Source organism: Nyctereutes procyonoides, unplaced genomic scaffold, assembly GCF_905146905.1.
Source record: "Nyctereutes procyonoides isolate TBG_1078 unplaced genomic scaffold, NYPRO_anot_genome, whole genome shotgun sequence".
NCBI lineage: Eukaryota > Metazoa > Chordata > Mammalia > Carnivora > Canidae > Nyctereutes > Nyctereutes procyonoides.
In genome coordinates, this window is record NW_026575159.1 from 7791620 (window position 1) to 7817728 (window position 26109).

Genomic DNA, 26109 nt, shown 5'->3' on the forward strand with positions numbered 1-26109 from the left:
GAGAGACTCCTAACTCTGGGAAACGAACAAGGGGTAGTGGAAGGGGAGGTGGGCGGGGGGATGGGGTGACTGGGTGACGGGCACTGAGGGGGGCACTTGACAGGATGAGCACTGGGTGTTATACTATATGTTGGCAAATCGAACTCCAATTAAAAATTTTACAAAAAAAACAATAAAAAAACAACTCTTCATAGAGACACTGTTTTAAAATTATCCAAACATCTCCTTCAGCCCCGAATGACTACTTCTCTTCTCTAGTTTCCTATTGTCTACAACATAAAAGCATATCCGCAGTTTGCTTTACATAGCATAAAGTGCTATTCTTTCCAGAACCTTGGCAGGGTCGGCAGGGTTGTATTTTTGCAATGTTCAAATACAGCATTCGTTCATTGCACAACTACTGTGTATTTGCACACAAACAAAAATAAGATTCAATGTCTATCTTCAAGGGGGAAATGGAAAGATATGTAGGAATACAAGTAATGGTAACTATACTCTGGTGTGAGCTCTAATAGAGGTAGGTGCTGCTTTTAAATAAAAAGCCTACTAAAAACATTATGTATTTAGAGTGCGTCAAGACTTAAAAGCTTTACTTTTTAGTGCCAACAGAACATGCTCAAGTGAAGGTATAGGACATATATTACAAATAATAAAGAAAAGCTTTTTACTATCCAGGGCCTTCAATGCAAATGTCAGGGTTTTTTTGGGGCGGTGCATATTTCATGAAAATTCTGATGTGTCTTTCTATGGCAGAAATAGACATAAGGAACACTTTATTAGTTTAAGAAACCAGAGAATGAAAGAGGTAACATCTTTCAAAATAAGAATAGGAAATAAAGAGGCTGATGAAAAAGATATACCCAGGCAACTGTGAAGTGGGGAATGGAACTTCCTATGGATGAGAGTTATGCGGACTAGTCCAGAGAATTAATAAGGTTGGATTTAGGGAGTGTCAGGAACTTGAAGTTGGTACAAACATCAGAAAGAAATGTTATCCAGAGTCTAAAAATAAGACTTCGCGAAATTGTGTGTAAGTGGATATTGGTTTAACAGCTGAGTATGGTGGGGGCTTATTGCCGGATTCAGGGAGAAAGACCGAAGTTTATGGCATGATTATATATTTCTCTGTGTTTGTACTTTTTTCTACTTTTATTTGCCTTTATTCTTAGTAGCCATAATAATTTTATTGATTTAATCATCTGATCCTTAGTTTTATCATCTGTAAAACAAGGGTAATAATACTTATCACCTAATTCTGTTAGTTCGGTATTTTTGTTGCATTTATAAGTCTGCTCACAGGAAGGATAGAGATTATTCATTAAAAAGAGCTGATAGGGACGCCTGGGTGGCTCAGCGTTTGAGCGTCTGCCTTCAGCTCAGGGCATAATCCTGGAGCTCCAGGATCGAGTCTTACATCGTCCCACATTGGGCTCCCTGTGAGAAGCCTGCTTCTCCCTCTGCCTGTGTCTCTGCCTCTCTCTGTGTCTCTCATGAATAAATAAATAAAATCTTAAAAAAAAAGAGCTGATCATTGTACCTATAATATAGTAGATACATAATGAATAATTTTATCTTTTAAAAACTTGTGTTTGTGGCCTTTTTCCTAAGGCAGCATAAATCTTAGATTTTTGGAAATAATGGGACATGGAGATGGATCAACCTGGGAAATAGGAATGCACCTACCGTGAGCTAAGAAAGATGGAGAGTAGCTTTTATCTCAAGTGCTTAACTACATGGATTTAGGAATAGCTACCTGGAATGTTAGGTAGAGAAAAGATTGTGAAGTCAATTCTAGTTTCCACAAGACATAATGCTGGAATCCATTAGTACCATTTGCCCTGAGAATGGTAGAATTGGTGGGATTTTCCCTGTATCTTTTCTCCTAGTGATCTCTGGAAATGTTTTACAATAGGACCTAGCTTTACTGACTTGCTTACAGTTTTCTTTCCTTTCTTTCCTCCCTTCATTTCCTCTCCTCTCCTCTCTTCTCTCCTCTCCTTTCCTTTCCTTTGTTGTTTTTTGTTTTTTTTTTTCCTTTAAACTAGGTCTTATTTACAAGCCTGTTAGCTTGTAGATACAAGTAGCTATTCTTAAAGAGCAAAGTTCTCTTTATAAAATGCAGAATAAAAATGTATATCTAAGATTTCTTACATTTCATTAATGCGATTATTCTAGGTTTCTAATTATGACTTGATTTAAAATGAGAAAACACCTCTTGAATTTGCTCAAAACCAATTAAATAATTACAATCTAATTATGATATGTAGGCACTATTGTAAGACACTAATTGTATAGCCATGTATAACAGAGTTGTTGCTCTGAAGAAGCTTGTATTTCAGTGTATTTGTAGGGAGTTAGTGGAGTAAATGGGGATGCAAATGGTAAATAAACATGCAAATAAACAAGAAAGTATCAGGGAATGAAATTACAGAAAAAGGAGTAGAAAGCACAAAATAAGATCTGAAGGCATATAAATATAAATGGAGTAAATTCAATGCACCAATAAAAGAAACATATAACTCATATGTACCTGAAAATAAGTTCCCATAACATATAAAACAGAAATGGCCAAAAATTTAAGAAAAAAAAATTAAAAATTAAGAATTGTAATAGATATGCCCAAGTATCTCAATAATTGCTTGACCAAGGAGTTTTTTTAAAAAAATAGTGAGGATATAAATATATAAGAAATATAATTAGCTTAATTTAATGGATATATATAAATACCTTCACCTATCAATTAAATGTGCTCTTTTTGCTTCGCATACAGGGACAGTCATAAAAATTGACCATACCAGGCCATACAGCAGTCATGCCCAGGAATTGAGATCATACATATCTTGCCACAGTGCAAATAAATTAAAAATGTATGATTACTTATATATTGAAATTAATTGATATTATTTCTGAGTAGCTCTTAAGCAGAAAAAAAATAATAATGCAGTGGTATTAGGACAAGTTTAGAATTATTGATAATGAAGCTCTACATTTTAAAACTTTTGCAAAGCAAGTAAAGTGGTACTTAGGAAAAATATATAGCCACAAAAGTTCATATTAAAAGAGAAAAAAATCTGAATATTAATAAGTATTTATTTCAACAAACTTTAAAAAAGCAAAACAAATCCAGAGAAAATAGAAGGGAATAAATATTGTAAATAAAAGCAATATTAACACATGTTAAACAATGTTAATAAAAAACATACAGTGACAAAGTAAGAAAATACTACAAATATTTTTATGTCAGTAAACTTGAAAATTTGGATGAAAATAATTCTTAGAAGATTTTCAAAAATCTCTGAATGTAGAAAACTTGGATAGATATAAACCAATTAAATTCTACTCCCTCAAATCACTAAGTTCCTATTGTTATAGGAATTTCTATCAAATATTTAAGAAACAGAACAAACTATTATACAAACTATTCTCTCTTATACAAACTATTCTAAATACTAGAAAAGTAAGAATTCTCCCAAAGTTAGGGGGTTGTATAATCTTGATCGAAACTAGACAAAGACAGTTATAAGGAATGAAAATCATAGATTAATCCCATGTTAAGAGATCAAAGGCAATAAATTTTTAATTGATGTTAATAAGCCCATGGCAATATATACCATAATTACAAAAATTTAATATTTTGATGTACTGAAATCAGCAAAATATACTAGAAGCAAAAAAAAAAACATAGCAAATTGCTTTTATCTTATGAATGTGAAGACATTTTAATGTTAGAAAAGTATAATATAATTTACCAAATGAAGAGCTTTACAAAGGAAAACCATGTAATATTTTCAATAGCTGATGAAAAGGCAGTTAAAAAAATTGAAGTCCATATGGTTAAGCAATTTTTAGTAAATCAGGAATGGAAGGGAACTTCCTATAATTGATAAAATTACATATAGATAGTGTAACTTTTGATTAAGAGTGTCCATTCTGGAACACACTCTGAACAAAATCTTAGTTCTGCCATAGGATTGGGCAAATTACTTAACATTACTGTGCTAAAACTTCTTTAGAAGTAAATGATTTTTGTACGTAAATAGTCTTAAAAAGCCCCTGAAAACAAGGAGTTAAAAAATGTTAGCTCTTATTAACATTACCTCAACCAATAGTAAGTATCATACCTAACAGTAAAACATTAGATGCATTCTCTTTAAAATCGGTAATGACCGAAGAACAATGGCTACCACTGTCTTAATTTGATAGTACTGAATTTCTTACCCTATTCAGTAAGCAAGAGGATGAGGGGTGGGTGAGCAGAAAGACTAGAAAAAAAAAATCACAAGAAACAACAAACTAAAAAATAAAAACAGAACTGTTACTGTTTGCATAGAAAATCCAAAATATCCATAGAAAAAGTATGATAACAAATGAAATAATTAAGCAGGTTTGCTAGGGATTAAATAGTTATAAAAAAATCCATTTATTAGATACAACTGTCAATATGACTAATTACAATGGAAACTACAAGATATTTAAGATTTAGATGGGAAAAATTTATAAAGAAAATGGTAAGCTATTGCTGAAAGACAATGAGGAAAGCATGACTAAATTGAGAGATATGCCACAATAGTAGATGAAAAGATTGAATAGCATACATACTTCAATTTATTCCAAATAATTCATAAATATAATGCAATCCCAATAAAATTCAACGGGCAGAAATAACTTAATTCTAAAATCAAAATAGAAGTTAAAAAGGTGAATAGACAACAGGACAGTTTTTGTTTTTGTTTTTTAAATTTTATTTATTTACTCATGAGACACACAGAGAGAGAGACAGACAGAGGCAGAGGCAGAGGGAGAAGCAGGCTCCATGCAGGGAGCCCAATGTGGGACTCAATCCCAGATCTCCAGAATCACACCCTGGACTGAAGGTAGCACTAAGCCACTGAGCCATGCCACCCAGGCTGCCTGACACCAGGACAGTTGTGAAGAAGGATAAGGTGGGGTACTCTGCCTACCTCATATCAGTACTTGTTTTAAAGCTATAGTAGTAAAATTCAGAGAAGTCTTGGCTTGGGGATAGAAAAACTGACCAATAGAACAGACTGGAGAAGTCAGAAACAGTGATAAAGAGATTTGATATTTGACAGCAGTAGCATTGTCTTGTCAATAAATGGTGCTAGCATTATTGATTATTCACTCAAAACAATTAGATTCCTAGCCTCCACAAAAATAAACTCCATATATATAAAAGAGATTAAAAATCAAAAGCAAAACTTTAAAACTTTAGAAAAAGTTAAGGAAAATGCCTTTATGATTTCATAATAAGGAAAGATTTTTAAATCAAGGCATAAAAAAGCACAGACCATGAAGAAGAGGAAAGGATAAATATTGATATTTAAAATTTTTGTATAGGAAAAGAAACCAGAAATAGAGTGAAACTGTTTGCCAAAGCTGGTGGTAAGATTTTTACTACAATATGGAAAAAGAATAAAGGATTATTATCCATAATATAAAAAGGGTTTTCTATAAATAAAAAAAGAAACAGGCAACCTACTAGAAAAATGTGCAACAGTAGAAATATGCAATTAACAAAAAAAAACCTCGGTATGAAAATAGAAAAGAGATGTTCAACTTACTAGTAACTGGAGAAAAGGATAATGACATGTGATAACATTTAATACTCATGAGACTCACAACTTTCAAGTGTGATAAGAAAGTTTCTGGTTCCTCAAAAATGGGGGATTTCTTGAAATCATAAATTGAAAAGGTATCTGCACACCATGCAGATTGCAGCATTGTTTCAAGAGCCAAAATATGGAAGTAGCCTAAGTGTCTGTCAACGGATAAATGAGTAAAGAAAATGTGGTACATATACAATGGCATATACAGCCATAAAGGAAGGAAATCCTGCCATTTGTGACATATGGATCTCAAGGACTTTATGCTAAGTGAAGTAAGTCAGACAAATATATATGCTGTGTGGTTTTACTTATATGTGTAACCTAAATAGACAAATCAAACTCATAGATACAGAGAACATATTGGTGTTTTCAGAGTCCAGGATGGCAGTTGGGTGAAATAGGTGAAGGTGATCAAAAGGCACACACTTCCATTTATAAGATAAGTTCTGGGGATGTAATGTATAGCATGGTGACTATAGTTAACAATAGTATATTGTATATTTGCAATTGCTATGAGAATAGATCTTAAAAGTTCTCATCACATAGACGACAAAATGTATAACTGTGTAGCCATGGATGCTGCGGTAATCATTTTACAATATATACATATATCAAATCATTATGTTGTACACCTAAAATTACTACAATTGATATGACTATACATCAATTATATCTAAATTTTTTTAAAAAATATGAAGTTTCTGAAACTTACTTTGCTGTTGAGAATATAAATTGGTGCAACCTCTTCTGAGAAGAACTTAGCAATATGTTAGGTTCAAGAGGTTCATACCTTTTGACCCAAAAATTCCATTCCTAGGTATATAATAGGTATCTCAGAAGGACTTTCACAATTATGTACAGGAAAGTATGCAAAAGAATTTTCATTTTATTATGAAACATATTTGGTAGTGTAAAACTGAAACAAACTGTCTATCCAAAAATTTATAAATTAACTGTGATATAGTCATGAGATGGAATATAATAAAGAAATTAATAAACTAGGTCTACATGTCTCTATCATTAAAAACAGTGTAAAGGGAAAAAATTTCATAAGTATATGTACATGATGGAAATAGATAATTTTTATGAAAATAGGATAAAAGATGTGTATGTGATAGAAAACATGAAAATACCTAGAAACATACATACATGGAAAAAATAAGCACCAAATTCATAATTAGGAGAGAGCAATTATAAAAAAGTAGGACTAAAAATGGTCTTGAGTGCTCATTATGGTTTGCCTGGATAGTCAGCCAGCTGGGTCTTGCCTTGTGTACAGTGTGGGGAGACCCTTCCACATGGAGAGATTGGTATGGTGCTGAAATTCAATCCTGCATAAGACCAATACTTTTTAACTCATAGTTGCAAGGCCTAGACTTCTCCAGAGTCCTCTGGTTTGGAGCATCTAGCATTTGCAAAGAGCATTTGCAGAGAACCCCAATAAATAGCTGGCCACCCAGATCTTCACTGTCAGGCACCTTGTAAATTTTTCCACTGATGAGGCCATTTTCTTTCTTTCTTCTGTAACATGAAAGACTCATAGAGGGCTCAACCTTCCCACTATAATGAAATCCACATATATCAAGTCTATATCCAGTAAATAACATGGTCCTGGCATGCATTTCCAAATTTTGTTGGAGCTATTGGAGGATTCCAAGTATCTGTATATTGCTAATTTGTCAGTTTTCTCTTTCTCTACCAAAGACTTCCTTAATCCTTGCCATGTAAACTTGTGGAATTAATCTGCACTTCTTTTGATAGACCTGAAGAGAATACCCCTTATATTTCATATTATATTTCTTAACACAATAATAAAGAGATCTGAAGCAAATATGACAAAATATTAAGGTTTGTCAGGTTGGATAACAGATACTATGAAGTTTGTTTTGTTATTCTATATAATTTTCAGTTATTGAAAATATTTCATAATAAAAGAAGAGCTAAGTGGTAGTAACAAATCCAAAATATGTATTTTTAGTACTCAATTCATAACTTGAAATAAATTATTATTGTATCCTTTATGAACCCAATTATTGGAAAAAATTTTAACTTTAAACAACTAAGATCTTTTGTCTTATAGTCATTGAATAAAAGTTAAGAAAAATATATTTATAAACATCCATAGGCATTGTAATTCATTTAAATACTTGCAGAAATATTTTAAAATATTATAATTATCACTATATTTTATTTTCCCTAGTCTGAATATTGACACATTTAAATATCTTTAGACATTTTCTGAAATGTAATTATCAGTATATTTTATTCTCCTTATCACTGAGATTAGTCTCTGAATAAAGTTGAGTCAATCTTCAGCTTCCAAAAATTTTGTTATTGTCGTTTTTTAATATTTTGTGGTCTTAGCCAACTACCACAGTGTACTAATTGCTAATTTGTTTGTCTGATACATTTCCTTTGGTAGTAATTAGGAAAATGCTAATTTCCTTCTCACTGATAGGAAAAGTCTACAGTGAGAACCCTTTTATGAAATAAATCATAAGTAATCTGCACTAAGAAATACTCATATAACTAACCACTGACAATAGCCAATGCAGAATTAGTCTTCTGGATAAAATACAATATAAATCATGCAGCTAAAATAAAATGTTCACATTTACCTTTGTATTCTAAATGAAATCCAGTGTAACTAACAGATCCATCACTCCGAAAAGCCAAATGCATAGTATTTGAGCTGCTTTCTATTCTCTCTGGTAACTTGCTGTCTTGAAAACTTCCAATCAGCGGGCTATTACTGTCTGGTCCATCATATATATAGAGGAAATCGTAGTTAGGTTCTATGCTAAAACTAAAAGGAGAGAGAGAGAAAGAGAGAAAAGGAGTTGGAATGGTTACTGCTAAGGTATTAAGTGTGATAGTCAATAATCATATATTAATTTAGTCAATACCTTTAAAAATAACAGACCTTGTTAACATAAGCTAATTTGAAAATTTACCTGGCAATACTTTGAATATGAATATCAAAGCAGTGGAAAAGATATATTGGTATTTTCAAATATTTCTAAGTTGGCACTGTGTCTACAGGGAATATAAATGATAGTAAGGTAATTTATCTAATGAATAGGTAGAGGGTTTTGAGTCAGATATATAGGTTCAAGTCCTGCTTCTGCCCCTGTTAGCTACATATCGTTATGTAAGTTATTTTATATCAGTAAAACATGGAGGACAACATCTATTTTTAAAATTTTTGATGCAGATATTTTCCATCATGGAAGTGCAACCTCTTTTTTCTTTGTCAATGACACTATTTGCTTGAACTTCAAGCATATTTGCTGTTTAAAATTCAACTCTACATGTCTGATTCAAGCAAAAGTTTGAAATTCAAAATTTACATTTAAATTACTCAAATGAAGTCCTTCACATTGCATTAGGTATTCTTTTTCCTGAAAGTAAATATATTTTCTTCTTTTAGAACTTGATGTAAGAGAAATCAAACCAACTCCCTGTTCGTCAAAATTAAATAATGTGTAAATAAGGACATTTTAGCATGTAAATTATTCAAATCAATAGTTTGATATTACAAACTTTGCATAATAAATTTGCCTTAACAACCTTCAAAAGTATGAGAATTGTCTCCTAAAGATTATAGAACTCGCGTATTTAGAAGGCAAAGATGTACAATCGTTTGTCTATGACCTAGCTCACACTGTGGCAGAGAAAAGGATAGATAGACTCAGTTGGGTCATTAAGAAAAGTCAACAAGTTCACAATATAAAATAAAACCAGTAAAGCTTGCAATTGTTAAACATCCATCAGTGGAAAAACTATCCTGTCAAATTTTATCATCTTTGTATATAAATAAGAAGCTTGTTAGGTAAGAAATATTCTTTCCAAATCTACTGGATTTATAGAGGATACATTTATATGACACTTATAAACCCTTACATATGCATATAGAAAGAATAGGAATCCAGCTAGCTTACTTGTGCATACATAGCAGGTTTTCAAACTCAATAAATAAGGGGCCCTTTAATATGAGAAAGTTAGGAGACCACCACAATGTTCAATTTCATTTAATTTATTCAGTGTAATCTTCATAAGTTTAAATCAATTAATTACTCTTGAAAACTTTTTGGTGGATATAGGCCTAAATTTTGGTAATTTTTGCTGTAAGGTAGCAGGAATCAGAGGACAAGGCCTTATTTTGTTACTTACTACACTTCTTCTGGGGTAAAACACAACCTTTCTGAACTTCATTTTTTTCAACATTGGGATTTGATGAGTGTTATAACTTCCTTACCTATGTCACTGTTGGCAGAGTCACTGGAAGCGAATGCTTTATAAATATATACCTCTATATATTATCCTCAGAAACCCAAAAACCTATTTAACAAGGGACTTCAGCCCATTTCTTTTTAATTTCTAGTTTGGACCTAAATAAATGCTTCTAAATATTGCTTTGTAACTTTTTAAAGAGGGACAATAAGACAAAGAAGTCATTTTTTAGGAAATTTTAGAATCTTAGCTGTAATGACTATTCTATCTGAAAAAAAAAATGGAGAGTACATTCTAATAGAAAGCTCTACTTTACAAGGGAGTTTCATAAATATTAACTTGGTCTTGTCAATAATCCTGTGGTATAAGGAAGGGATTATCATTTCCATTTTCCCAATGAGAACACCAAGGCCCTGAATGCCAGTGATCTCCCTAGGGTCACATAATAAACAACACAGCTCGAAATTAAATTTAGGTCATGCATTTCATCTAATACAGCCTTCTATCACTCATTTATTAACTATAATAATTTTGTAAGTCTACTAAGGCCTGTATCATTTAAATTGACATTTCTAATGTCTGTACTGCCATTTCCTCAACTGTAAAAATGAGTCTGTAATAACCTCAGCAAATTGTCTTATAACTTGGTCCTAGCATAACTAACATTACCATCATTATTGTTTTATTATTAGCAATTATCAATGTATCTCTACAAATTATAGAAATCCAAAGTCTAAATATGTACACCTTATCACATTTTTATGAGTTCAAATTGTTTTTAAAACCTGGTTTCAATATACTAGAAAAAAGGACATATTTAACCTTAATATTTTACATAAATACCAAGCAGCTTTAACACACCGTCAGAGCCACTGAATGTCAATCTGGGACACTGAAGGTCAGGAACATCTCTACTTAAAGAATCATTTGAGTTGCCAATACCTAACCCTTCCCACTGAAATATTAAGGGAAAGGAATAGGACCAGGTTCTGTGACAATAGGTATAATTTCCATGTGAAGAAGAAATAGGTTCATTCCAAAAACTAACCTAGATGGTGGAGGCAGAGTTTGAGCTTGAAGCCAGCCACCTTCTTTCCCACACAGGAAGCTGAATCCTCTGCTACTTCAGTGCTAAGCCTACCCTGCAATTGACATTACTAAGCAACAAATGTAAATTCTGGAACACTCCCAGGTAAAGCTCTATCATGAGACAAGTTATGCTGAGAAATCATGTGGTAATGATTCATCGGATTCTTCTTTGTCAGCTTGACTTCATGAGATCACCATAAAAATAACAGGTAGAATGCATGTTTTCACAAGTTCAATGGTAATGTGCATGCACAGATGGGTATTTAGAGGCTACAAAAAGACGTTGGGTGGTACACAAATAGGAGAAAAAAACCCCTGGAAATATTGACCTTTTAATCTTGAAGTTTGGGAAAAACTAAATTTTTTGAGGCAGCGATGGCAAATACAGGGAGAGAGGAAAGGTTATAAAGAGATCACATTTCATTAGAGACAATAAACTACTCGACCTTTAGCACACTTCCTCTGCACTGAAATCTGGTGAAGATGGTCACCTGTTAGCCTTCAGAACTACGGTGGCATCTATACTATTAACACAAGGCTCTGAGAACTGCTGATTGCAGAGTATTAGTGCTGGAATTAATGAAAATTAATTAAAACGTCATATACAGAAATAAAACTTTGCCTAATGCAAATGCTAGGATAAAATAACAAGAAAAAAATATTTTTTAATGTGGAAATGTATGGGAACTCACCTGATAAATGCCAAGGAGATAACGTAGTCTGTGTTGACTGAGATAGTCCAGTCACAGTCCCTGCTGTGGGGATATGGATGAGGGAAGTTTGGTGAAAGAATAAAGCCTGAAGATCCTGTTAAATTGCCTCCACAGGGTGCTTTAATTTAAACAAACAAACAAACAAATGCTTAAGTAATTAATAAGATTAGTTATCAATATTTGTATAAACACTTCTCTGAAAAATTTAGAAGATTCTGTACACATCTGACTTTTTCTAGTATTGGATGGTTGAGAATACTGCATTGTATTTCAAGAAAGGCCATTAGAATATTAAAGACATTAAGTGTGTAGTTACATTGAATTTAGCTTCTTTACTGGCTTCAAAAGACAAGAAGAAATTATATATGTACCCTCCTCACCTTCTATTACTATTTTGTTTCATGTAAAATATAAGTATTGAGAAGACGAGTACAGATGGTTTTCCCACGGTTGCTAAGACCAAATCTAAAGCTTACAGGAAAAGTCAAAAAACAAAGCAAAATGAAATCTCTAATAAGTGGAATAACGGGATATGAGATACTTGGCTTATTTTCACATCTTCCCCAGTACCTTTTTTAATGTATTTATGGAGGAAGAGTTTTTGACAATAGTGAATGAGTGAGAATGGATAATTATTTGTGAACCTATAGCTCTTTACAATAAAACACCCTTATACTGAATGTTACCATCTCCCTAAATTCTAGTTGTCTGACTTGTTGATGAAAATAGACAAAGACCACAGTTATTGCAGACACAAACAAAGGTTTCTGTGACACTTCAGTGGAAAAGCTTTAAAACTTGTCAGTGAAATTCAAAGAATACATTCTTTAGGGGATTATTGTTGAAGTCTGTATTTAACAGTTTATGATCAGGAAATAGTATATAGAATTGTCAGCTTCAGAAAAAACAGAGCCATGAAGATAGGGAGGCCCCAGTGGTGGAGTGGGACAGTGGGGATATACACACACACGCCCAAGAGAGAGACTGAGATCATGATTTCATGATGTCTCATACATGTAATCAACATGCCAAACTTCTTCTCTTATCTGAATTTTAAAATTATAGTTTTCTCACGTAAATTTTAGTATTCAGTTATAAGGCATTTTGGATTCTTTTAACAGCATCAAATTGGTTTTGGAAGAAGGAACATTTTGGTTCTAGCAACATTTCAGATCTCTGTTCTTTGCCTGAGTCTAGATAAACAAAATCATGATTCTGATTTGGTAACGTTTGCCATCTAAATAATGGATGTCTGCTAGGATGTTTCTCTACTTCCCTCCACTACCCTTGCCTCAGTGTCTCAGTGACTGTAGATAACCTCAGACCTACGCCACTGAGAATACTTATTTGCTCAGACTTAATTTATTCACTACTGCTTACCTATCACCTGCACATCTTTGTGGATCTTACCAAATGATTAGACATAAATATATCAGCTTTATATAGTCCTCCTTCTTCAAATTTCAATGTCTCCTGAATATTTCTCTCTACAATTAGAGGATAAAAATCCCCCCCTATTAATCAGAATAACATCCCCTCAACCTGGTCACATAATTGCTCTTCCTTCTCTGGAATCTTGGTTCATTTATCACCTTCAGTCTCTCTGGCTTTATCCCCTGTGTTCACAGACATGTTCAGAGGTCTTTTATCCGAAAAATAAAACAAAGTTCCTTAGAATCTATTGCTTTTCACTGTTTTGTCAACTGAAATTGCTGAATTTTACCTGATGATTAAAAATGCCCTCGCCTTTTTTGTGTTTGGTTAAATGGGCTTACTGTGAGGAACCACCCTTCTCCATATGACTCAGATAAAACTCACTTATCATGTATTAGATAGGACCCCTTAAAGAAGCTCCCTTATTTTCCTGTGATAAGACGCTGTAGATTCCAATTCATTTAATTTTTTTTTTTAATTTTTATTTTATGATAGTCACAGAGAGAGAGAGAGAGAGAGGCAGAGACACAGGCAGAGGGAGAAGCAGGCTCCATGCACCGGGAGCCCGACGTGGGATTCGATCCCGGGTCTCCAGGATCGCGCCCCGGGCCAAAGGCAGGCGCCAAACCGCTGCGCCACCCAGGGATCCCTAGATTCCAATTCTTTGACTCAATTGATTAGCTAAATTTACTCATTAATTGGAATAAAATGCTTGTAACTAAACTTTAGTTAAGCTTTCATCCTTCCTCTGAGCCCCTGAACTTTGGTCCACCCTCAGCCTTGTGTCAGCACACAACATCTCCTAAGGCAGGACAGGATGGACTTGAAAGACATCATTCTCTGCTCTACTAATTGATTGGTCCACTATTTCATCCCATTTCCCTACACTGAATTCTTTTTAGCCTTATATACTCCACTCCATACAAGGAGAATTCCTTTTTTCTAACTCTTGAGATGCTTGTAGATCTTATGGTCACATTGCTCTCCCTATCACAATGGTTATCCCCACAACACCCACACTGCAATAGTTCTTTATAAATATAAGTCTCTCCTTATTTATTTATGATTTGTCTTTTCTAACTAAGTCTTTTGAAGAGGACGTCTAATGTCATTGGCTCTTTCTTCACCTGTCTGCTGTATTTACTTATAGGCAGACTAACATAATTAGCAAAGCAGGTCACCACCAGGAAAAAAAAAATCTCATAGAAAAGCACCAAAGTATTCATCCCAAAGTATTCTCTTTGGTCTTACATTGTTTTTCTTTTAAATTATATTGACAGAGACACAATAACCCTTTTGTTGAGTATGGACTCTAGATAGCTTTATTAGTTTCTTTCCACCTCCCATTTTTCTCCAAACATTGCTATCTCCTTCAGCCTCCATGTCCCCAACACAAATGCTTCTTAGCCTACCCTAGAATGACTTTTATACTTATTCACTTTATTCTTCTCATCGTATCTGTAGCCATTCTTCAGGGTTGACTTTCACCTTAAATTGACTCTCCTTGTTGCTGGAATTCTACTTCTAATTTTCTCCTAGTGTCTTTGTACAGATCTCAGTTTTATTGCCAAGTGTGGTTTCTTCAACTTTGTCTTATAATTCCTTGCCTAGTCATCTCTAATTTCCTTGCCTAGTTATCTCTGATTTTTGCTCTGTTAACATTCTTCCATGTTGACCATATCCATTTTTTTATTTTTTTATTTTTTTTCCATATCCATTTTTAAAATTCTAAGCCATATGCCCAAATGCTCACTAGCTATCTCTACCTGATAGTCTACAGATGCATCATTAAACACAGAGTATCTGGCATATCCAAACCTCAACTCAAATTTGTTTCTTTTCTTTTTTTGCCACATGGATCATGATTTATTGTGTAGCAAGTCCCCTATCCTTGGACAGTTAGGGTGTTTCCAATTTGTGGACTTTGTAAACAATGGTGGCCCTCTTCACCCTCCTTTCAGATGATTTTTTTTTTTTTTTTAAGTAGGCTCTATCCCCAATGCTGGGCTTGAACTCACAACCTTGAGATTAGGAGTCTCATGCTTTATCAACTGAGCCAGTCAAGTGCCCCTCAGATAATTTTATTAAGGTTAGAGTTCTGGAGACAGAAAGCTGGGCCTGAGCACATGGACACTGGGAGTCCAGTCTGGGGTCCTTCCCTCATGCCCAGCCCCCTCATGTCCAGTCTTATTCACACGATCTCAGGCAGCCATCTCCACTGCCGTATTGTCCAGCTCTGTATGTCATTATTTTTCTTTTTGCTTTCCCCTCTAACTGCCCTTCTCTTCTGGTTATGGCCCACATCCTGGACCAGGGCTGGGACTCTTCAGTAGGCAGGCAGGGCTTGGCCTGAGAATCCCTTCTCCACACCTACTGTGTGCTGGGTACTCTGCAGACACTGGGCTCACATTAGGTCTCACCATCCTGTTCCCCTTCTTCAGCTATGGCACAGCTGTGTTCCTGGCAATTCCACTTTTGTTCACCCTGGGCAAAAAGTCCTACGTGTCCATACTAGATATTTCAAATTTGTTTCTTCTTTTGCATTTCTAAGTTGTTTGATTAGTGCTGTCATCCACCTATAAAGCTAGAGGTTTAAGATTCTTCTTTTCTTGCTGCATCCATGTACCACTCCATCAAGAAACACTACTACTACTACTCTACTTCATACATCCTATAGCTATATTTCAACCTATTGCTCCTTCCTTTCCTACAACCATATTTCTAGAACTGATTCTTATCTCCTGAATTATCACAATGTCTTCTTGTTTTCCATGCCTCTGGTTTCCTCTAACTCATCTCTCTCCCAATAAAAACATCTAATTGGACTATGCCTATGCATATAATTCTGCAATTATTTCACACTGCCTGCATGATAATGCCCCAACTCCAATACAACTTTTATGACTTGATCCTTCCAACCTTCCCAATTGAATCAACCACCATCTTAGACCCAAAATTTATACTCAAGTACTATCAAACTGCTTCTAATTCCTGGCACTTCTATGCCTTTGCTCCTGCTATTCATGTCTGCCGAAAAGTTTTTTCTCTTCTACATGTATAGAACACTTATGTTTTAAGATTTGTCACTGCCTCCACAGAGCTTTCCTAGAAAGTCTTAGCCTGGGCTCTACTTCAGCTCTCTTCAACTTCCTGTAGTATGCAAAAAACCTCTAACATTTCCCTTCCATATGTACTTAAGTATTCCCTTCAGGTATCTGCATTCATCACTAATCTTAAATTAAAGACTGTGTCTTAAATGTTATCTTAAACCTGGGATTCAGTACATAGTACACATTCCATAAATGTTTGTGGAATTGCTAATGGCTTCTTGTATTGATTATGAAAATAGTGAAAATAACTGGGGATGGATGAACAATCTAATCTGTAGCTATATATTTTGATAAAAATAATAGCATATTTTGCCTTTAGAATTTGTAAACTTATATATGAATTTGAAAAAAATAGAAAAAATGTGTAGTAAGGGCAAATGTATGTATGTATGTGTATATGTATAAAAAACAAAAATGATAGCAAAATGTTCTTTGTGTTGTTGTTGTTTTTCATAAACTATGGTAGCTGGATTGTGTGGGATTACCTGGTAGAGGGATTCTTATGTTAATTTGGGAGAGCATAGGAGAGTAAATTTGTCTAAATTCTCCTTATCTTTCACAGGGAACATGTTTTGTTGTTTTGTTTTAATTGTCAGAAATATACAATTTCTGACAATATACAATTTGTATATACAAATGCATGCGTCCATATATACTTTTATATGTTTATATCCTTTATCACCAAAGATATAGGTAAATTTTTTAAAAAGATATAGGATAATATATTACATATATTGTTAAGTATCTTACTGGATATTTTCCATGATCATTCTATAATCTAGGCATAAGATCATCTAAAAATTCTTTTTTTAATTAATTTATTTATTTATGATATGATAGTCACACACAGAGAGAGAGAGAGAGAGAGACAGAGACAGAGACATAGGCAGAGGGAGAAGCAGGCTCCATGCACCGGGAGCCCGACGTGGGATTCGATCCCAGGTCTCCAGGATGGCACCCTGGGCCAAAGGCAGGCACCAAACCGCTGCACCACCCAGGGATCCCTAAAAATTCTTTTGATTCCATTATTTAAATTATATACCAACAATTTCCCAATATAGTTCGTTATAGTTGATTTTGGAAATCTGCAAAAGCCACTGAGGCAAGGAGAGATATTACCTGACATTTGTATATCCCAAATATTGAGTAAAGAAAATTTTCTTTGTCTCAAAAAGAGTAAACTTTAAATAGCATTTGGAAAATACATTTTTATTTTTATGCATGTAATCATCAAACATCCAGAATAAGAGTCTCTTTAAGTCAAATAGATTTATGAAATAAATTTTCAGTTAGGTTCCATGGATTTCTGACATAAATGATGAGTGTTGTTTCTCAAAAGGCAGTTACACAGGCCACTATTGATAATTATTTTATAATCTTTTTTTTAAAGATTTTATTTATTTATTCATGAGAGACAGAGGCAGAGACATAGGCAGAGGGAGAAGCAGGCTCCTCACAGGGAGACAGATGTAGGACTCGATTCCAGGGCCTTGGATTCACACACTGAGCCAAAAACAGACGCTCAACTGCTGAGGCACCCAGGCAACCCTATTTTATAATCTTAATTTTCTTTGACCCCATTTAGTTTTATTTGTGTATACTGACTTTATTTTTTTTTAATTTTTAATTTTTTTTTTTTGTATACTGACTTTAGCAGCAGCCCACTCACATTAATGTCTTTGTTACTTACCTTCATATTGAGTGCTACTACTTTCCTTTTGGCAATGTCAAAGTAATCTTCACACTGTCAATTTTGTTGGAATGAATTCTATTAACCCTCTTAAAGATGACATCCTTCTATTTGGTACTTGCTTACAGGCTAACTATTCAACATGCAAGCAAAATGCTTTATACTCCAGGGTCTGAGACATAGACTTATGGAGTTTCTAAAAAGTTCAGAGTTAATCTTTGACATAGTATTTCCAATCATGGAGTTCTTTCTTATCAGTTTCAGAGGTCGAGATTTGTGCAGCCTTAGCAATTTTTCAGACTTTTTTTTTTTTTTTGGTTATTTTCTTCCTCAGAGAAGCTCTAATGCATATCTTCTCCTCAAGCTATCTTTTCCCACCAAAAAATAATACACAGCACCATAATCCATAAAAAAACTTTGCTCAACCTTCTCAATTTAAAAAAGACTTAGTGTTTCACTATTTTTCCCCCTAGAATTAGGACTTGAAAGCTAAAGTCTTGTCTACAAATGGAATTTTATTAAAGCTAATCACAAAACTCTTTCATCCTCTATGTTTTGTATTTTAGTGTTTTCTAGAATTTTAGTGTAAGGCTGTCTGATATTTTAGAATTCTAAACATAATAACATTTCACATTATATAGCCCTCTGGTAATTCTAATAAGCAACACCCTCTCACTAGGTGGAAGAGTTCTAACAAATCAAAAACTCCTACAGCAGTTCTGTAGTATTCTATCATTTCTTCTTTACACAAAGATTCTCTTTATGGGATAGTCAAATTCCAATCATTTGGAATGTGGTGTTTTAATTTAATTGGATTTTTTAAGGTTAACTAAATAGTAAACAAATGGTAAATTCATTATTTTTCTTTGAAAAAGAGAATTTTAAAGATTTTATTTATTTATTCATAAAAGACACACAGAGAGATGCAGCGACACAGGCAGAGGGAGAAGTGGGCTCCCTGCAAGTAGCCCAATGTGGGACTGGATCCTGGATCCCAGGATGACAACCTGAGCCGAAGGTAGATGCTCAACCACTGAGCCACCCAGGCATCCCTGAAAATGTTTCTTAACTGTATTTTATTTTTTGTTTTTATAAGTATAGTTATAGTAAATGTAAATTAATCAATGCTTGATTTAGAATCTTATAGCAGTAGATGAAGAACAATATAAATGTTAAATGGAAATAATGAAGATTAAAGGAGAATATAGGTAAGTCTGTATTGGTTCAAAGTATGTCCTTATGTTATTTTATTTTTTTAAAGTTTCTCTATGAAACTTTAACTTCTCTTTAATGAAGATTAAAGGAGAATATAGGTAAGTCTGTATTGGTTCAAAGTATGTCCTTATGTTATTTTATTTTTTAAAGTTTCTCTAATAACTTATGTTATCTGACAGGGTAGGCAGAACTGCCATTACTCTCTGACAGGCTTGAGGCTTTAGATGTGTCTTGCTTTATGCATCAAGTGTTTCTGAAATGCCAACGTGTAAAACACAGAAAATGTGATGTGAAAATACAGATTTTTTTTTAGCTTTCATTTCATTAGAAAGTAGGTTCACAAGAATAGGGAACTCCTCTGTTGTTTTTTTTAAGATTTTATTTATTTATTCATGAAAGACGAGAGAGAGAGAGAAAGAGAAAGACAGAGAGAGAGAGACAGAGACAGGTGGAGGGAGAAGCAGGCTCCATGCAGGGAGCCTGCCATGGGACTCAATCCCGGGTCTCCAGGATCACGCCCTGGACCGAAGGTGGCGCTAAACCACTGTGCCACCTTGGCTGCCCCTCCCCTGTTGTTTTACTGCTAAATCCTCCATGTTGAGAACAATGCCTAGGATACCCTGAGTTACTGATGAATTTGAGCTTGCAACTCTTGCATATGAAGTTACAAGATGAGGAAAACAAATCTGAATTGAGCGCTTGAGTTTGTTCCCTTCTGACTGAGGTAGTACACACTCTTCCTATAGCCATGTGACTCAAAATAATTACTGTGAAGTGATTATTGAAAATGCATTTATGCATTGCGTATAAGTGAACAAAAATAAGGTTTTGTTTCCTAAATGTGCCAGATTTGCTTAAGCTGAATTCTGTAAGAAACACAACCATGAACAATGAATGAATGAATCTGGAATCTCTCAAGTTGCTTACAGTATAGTAAGAGAGAATATGTAAAGAAATAAAATTTTGAGTAGAGAGAACATACTTTGGTAAAAATCTATTGTAAATTCAAGGCAGCATTAATTCTAAGATACTTGAGGTAAAAGGTTTGAGATTAGCTAATTTTAATTTAAAAAACTTAATAATGAGATTTTAAAAAGATTCTATAGCAGGTTTTATGCTAAAGGTGGTAGGTACATTCTTCTAACTTTTCTCATACCAGTAGAGATAAAATATGTATCTTAATTTTCTAGAGTTTAACTTGGAGGATCAAGAACAGAACATAGAGGTAAAAGACAGTTGAATGTATGCACCAATCTGCTGTAAATCCTTAGATTATCAAAATAAAAACATATTTTACTATTCATGAATGGAATGTAAAGTCAAAGCTTTGAAACTAAACTCAAACATAAAGTTTCAATTAAATTTCCATTCTTACAAGAAATATCTGAGATACAAGATGAATATGGCACATTTCAAATGCAGAATCTGAATCTACTCTTTTAAATTTTAAAAACAGTGGGTAACTACATTTTTATAGTAGATAAGGGAAAATTTAGACTTTTCAAAAGCTTATTAACTTTTTTTTTTAAGTCAGGATCATCTAACCATTGAGAATCTAATGAAATTATGGACCTTTTCATTAAGAAAAAAAATTATGATCATTTAAGATTTTATGCCTTTTTTTTGGAGATTCATATATCTTAGAAATATTACACCTCATATAAACCTATTCTAGAAAATTGTTCTTAATAACATCATACCCATTTTAATCATTGTTTTATATTTATATAAAATTTTAATTGTTCTTTAATTCATACCTATACAGACCGGCGGGCTGGGCTGCCAGAAGTATCGATTTTCTACTTGAATGCAGGTTATTCTTTCCTCTCCTTGAAGCTCATATCCTGGGTCACATTGAAAAACAACAGTGTCCCCAGGTTCTCGTCCATCCCCATTTCGAGTCCCATTCATGGGAACCCCTGGGTCACGACATGCAGTGGCAACAGAACCTATCAAAAGACAGAAACAAATCTTTAGTTTTGATGCTACCAAAATCAATTTCAACATTCCAGACCTTACAGTTTAGAATCTTCCTTATATCTACATGCTTTTAGAAATTTAACTTAAGAAATGCTTGGGCCAATTTTTCAATCCCTACACAAAAAAATAATTGAAATCATTTTTGTTAATTTGTGTGCTAACTTGTTTCAAGAAGGGGCATGCCATTTTAGTAGCTAAAGAATAGATTTCCTGAAAGCTGTTAGATGCTCTGTGAAAGACTGTGTAGAAGTTGAAAAGAAAACCATAGAAAGAACATATCTTCAAGGGATCTATTCCACAAAGGACTTGTATCTACGATATACATAAATAACTCTTAAAACTCAAGTGTGGTAGAGAGGAGGAAGAAGAAAACACATCCAATTAAGAAATGGGCAAAAAAATTTTCAATGAAGAGGATACTGGATGGTACACAAAAAGATTTCTTCAACCTCATTTACCATTAGGGAATTGCAAATTAAAACTGCAACGAGATATTATTATATACCTATCGGATTGGCTAAAGTAAAAAAATAAGATCACAAATGCTGGCAAGGTTCTGGAGAAAATGAAATTATTCATGCACTGCTATTGGAAATATCAAATGTTACAGCCACTTTGGAAATAAGCATGTTCCTTGCAAGACTAACCATGTGCTTACCATACAGCTCAGTAATTACATTCATGTACATTTATCCCAGGGAGATGAAGACTTATGACCACATAAGAACCTGAACACATATTAATTCATAGAAGCTAAAAAGTAGGAATAACCCAAATGTTCTTCAACAAGTGAATAATTAAACTAACTGTGTTTGCATACCATGGAATATTACTCAGCAATAAAAAGGAACGACAATACACATCACAACTTAAAAGGATCTGAAAGGACTTATGCAGAGTGAAAAAATACAATATCAAATACAACATCAAATATCATACTGTATGACTTTATTTATGTGACATTCTTGAAGAGACAAAATTAGAAAGCTGGAAAACAGATTAGTTAGTACTAGGAGTTGTAGGGGGAGGGGATAGAAGGGAGTGACCATAGCTATTAAAGATAACATGAGGGATCCTTGTGATGAACTGTACTATGTCTTTACTGTGGTGGTCTTACAAATCTATATAGAGCTAAATAGGGGCAGCCCAGGTGGCTCAGCGGTTTAGTGCTGTCTTCAGCCCGGGGCCTGATCCCGGAGATCCGGGTCGAGTTCTGCATCGGGCTCCCTTACATGGGGCCTGCTTCTCCCTCTGTCTGTGTCTCTGCCTCTCTCTCTCTCTGTCTCATATGAATAAATAAAATCTTAAAAAATAACAACAAACAAATCTACATAGAGCTAAATAAACATATACACACAGATATATTCAAAGTTAATAAAATTTAAATAAGATTGATAGATTATATCAAAATCAATTTTGTTGTCGGGATATTGTGCTATAGTTATGCAAGAAGTTGTCATTGCAGGAAACTGGGTGAAGAGTATATAGGATCTCTTTATTATTTCTTACAACTGCATATAAGTGTCTAAAAATAAAAAGTTAAAAAAATCATTAGAGAAAGCAGAATAGTATGAGACCATAGGAAAGCAACTCTTCTTCTATATACGGTATATGACACATTTAATAATAGTTAACTCCAATTATTCAGGTTAATGGACAAAATATTATTTTGAATTACCATAAAGTAGATTTACCCTAAAGCATATGGCAATTAAGTATTAAGACAAAGAAGCTATTAAAATTTCCATTTAAATTATTATTAAACTATATTCATAAATGTAGGATTCACCTAGTATAAATTATTTTTTAATTGCATATTAAACTAATGACATAAATTGCTGGATTACAGACACATAACTGATATTCACTCATTCATTCACTTACTAACTTAATATATTCCAAACATTTTGCTAGGTTCCAGAAACACAAAGAAGAAATGAGCAGACACAATAGAACTAAAGAGACTCCAAATTATTTTGCATAGTGGTGGTACCAATAAAGAGATTCTATTATAAACATCCTGAGGGGGTAGGTAGTTATATAGGTACACAGGTAAGTAGATATAGATAGATTGATAGATAGATTGATCAATCTGCCTAGTAAACTTGTTGTAGCTCATCTCTCTAACATATATACACAACCAAGAAACCAGAGAATCTGCACCCAATATTGTAATGTTCTGATTCTTAATGTTGTATGGGAATCAAAAGGAACATATCATCTAAAAAACTGAGAAAAAAAGGATAATGGTGGGATGCTAAGTCTACACTGAAAAAAAAGCAGTAGATCTCAGCTCAGGTCTGGATCTCAGGGTCATGAGTTCCAATGCCGTGTTGGGCTTCATGCTAGTTAGGAGCCTACTTAAAAAGAAAAAAAAAAAAAGAGGAAGAAAAGCGATCTGTAAAATAAAGGGCACATAGGTGGCTCAGTTGCTTTAGCATCAGATTCTTGTTTTTGGCTCAGGTCATGATCTCAGTTTTGTGAGATCAAGTCCTCTGTCTGACTCTGAGCTCAGAGCTGATCTGCTGGAGATTCTTTCGCCATCCTTCACCCTTCCCACCCCTCACGTGTGTGCATGAACACACTCTCTGTCTCAAATAAAAAAATACCTTTAAAAATAAAATAAAATGCAATAACAAAAAATGATCATTCATATATATATGCATATGCAACATATATTTTATTTACTTTTTCAATGGACTAAAAAAGTTAATTTTTAAAGGGTTTCATTTTTAAAAGGGTTACTAAATGTGGACTGCAAATACAATTTTACTGATCACTTAAATGAAACAAAACCTATGTATCATTTTGTATAATCAAAAGTCTTGTAGTTTTGCTTCATTTTTTCTGATAAACTAATGTTTCTGAGCAATGACTATGGGCAGGAATTTTACATATATAATTCCTTGAATACTCCTAACAACCTATGAGACAAGTGTCATTATTATCCTTATTTAGAAGTGAGAAAACTAAAATTTAGAGAGATTAAGTAACCTGTCCAATATTACAAAAAGTAAAGAGTACAAAACCAAGACCTGAACTGAAATCTGTCTGACTTTAGAATCCAAATACTTAAATGTTATATTAGACTGTCCTCTTCTTTCTGCAACTGCTCCAGAGGTGTAATTTTTCCCTAAATAAAATAAAATAAAATAAATAAAATAATAAACCCCATTAAGAAATTATGGAAAAGGTAGAGATTATATCAATAAATGGAAAAGCTAGAGCTGTCACAAATTTCAACTATTGTAAAAATATTAAATCTACCTTCATAGGAGTTCTTGTTGAAACAGTTGTTTTTAGTTATTAATAACAAATTCATATTCAAGAATATTGAGGAAATGGGGTAGGGAGTTGGTTCCAATATCCAAGTAAATTTGTTCTGTAATAACCATCTGTTCCTTCACAGAGCATCTATAATGCATTATAGGCTCTGGACAATTATGATCTTCCAATATTGATAGAGATTTTTTGTGAAGTATTTTTGCAATAAACTGAGTCATTAAGGTGTTCTTGAATTGCTCTGTGATGGTTTTCATCCAAACTAAACTATATGTATTGGTTTTACAATATATGGGGAGTGATGTTCTATATAGAAGATTTACATTTAGGATGCTTTTACTGGAAAGGAGTAACATAAATATAGAATGTGCTCTACTTTCAAAGTGAAAAATAGTAATGACATAAAATTACAAGAAAACTTCATTATTTTTTGTTGTTGAAGCTTCTCAAGCACTGAAGTCTGTTTCTGCAAAAAGTGTGAAGCCTCAGATGAACATTCCAAAAATAAAAATTAATCTGTAATAATGTATTGAAATAAGAGCAGTAAATATATCTTAGCTGAATTTGAGGGTTAAAGAGATGTTTTCACTCTATCATCAGATTTACTGTGCTTAAAGTGGACTCAAGTGGCTAAAATTAATCATTAGATGTCTTCGACATGACAACTAATATATAGTATGTGAAAATACGCATTTGCCTTTGGATCTGGTCAATGTAAAGAAACAGAGGTGGTGAACACCTATTGTTCCTTTTTCTGTCAATAAACAAATTAGGATAATATTCTAAAGCACAATAGAGAATTATGGAGTTTAATGAAAGGCTGAAGACTTTTTTTTTTTTCCTATTGGAACAACTTCAATTCTAAAAGCAGTCAGTGAAATACACACAGGAACAATTATTATGTGTGAACGCCATTGTCCTATTTTCTTTATCTATTCAAAATTTGATCTCCATACTGGCTATACTCTGTGTTTGTTGGCAGACAAAATTATAATAATTTTAGTATCAATCATTCATGTTTTCTGTATTGAATAGACACTATATCCACTGAAGAAAATAAATAAGTACTTAGGAGCCATCCTGTATCTCCTTGAGATTAGGAATGAAATAATCTCATATAATTAGAATAATTAAAATAGCATTTATATAATACTAGAATTTAATAAGGTATTAGTCATGTATATAAAAATAGATTGATATTTTATTTGATATTAATTTTTCACTTTTGTCGGACATAAAATTCTCAAAATTTATCATTCTTACTCGCTTTTTCTCTGTTATATAAATTTTTTTGAAGATTTTATTTATTTATTCATGAGAGACACAGAGAGAGAGAGAGAGAGATAGGCAAAGACAGAGGCAGAGGGAGAAGCAGGTTCTATGCAGGGAGCCCGATGCAGGACTTTTAGCTTTACATTATTAAAAGATTTCCTACTCAATCAGATTCATTTAAGATTTACTAAGTACTAAGTACCAGGTGCAGAACCAATTTCTAGGGATACAAATATTAATATAATATACTTGTTCTTCAAAGGAACATAATCTAAGAGGAACAGCATATGTATACATAGCTTTAATACAATAAAGAGGGCATTAAAATCACGTGATTTTTATCATTCAAACTGAAAAATTCTGGGAATAAAATAAGAAGTTAAAAATAATTTATATAATTAAAAATATATATTGATGAACAAAATTGGTATTATATTGATGAACATTTCAAAATAGTTATCTAT

General features: G+C 33.4%; 1 protein-coding gene across 3 annotated transcripts in view; it reads right to left on the bottom strand.

Annotated features, from left to right (window-relative positions):
- CSMD3 (CUB and Sushi multiple domains 3) overlaps positions 1-26109 on the bottom strand; it is a 1184516-nt gene that overhangs the window by 258642 nt on the left and 899765 nt on the right. For all 3 annotated transcript variants that reach the window (XM_055314112.1, XM_055314111.1, XM_055314109.1), the window contains 3 exons: positions 20869-21060; positions 11642-11780; positions 8246-8433 (listed from right to left, as the gene is read on the bottom strand). In XM_055314112.1, the coding sequence (XP_055170087.1) occupies positions 8246-8433; positions 11642-11780; positions 20869-21060 (519 nt within the window). The remainder of the gene's footprint in view (positions 1-8245; positions 8434-11641; positions 11781-20868; positions 21061-26109) is intronic.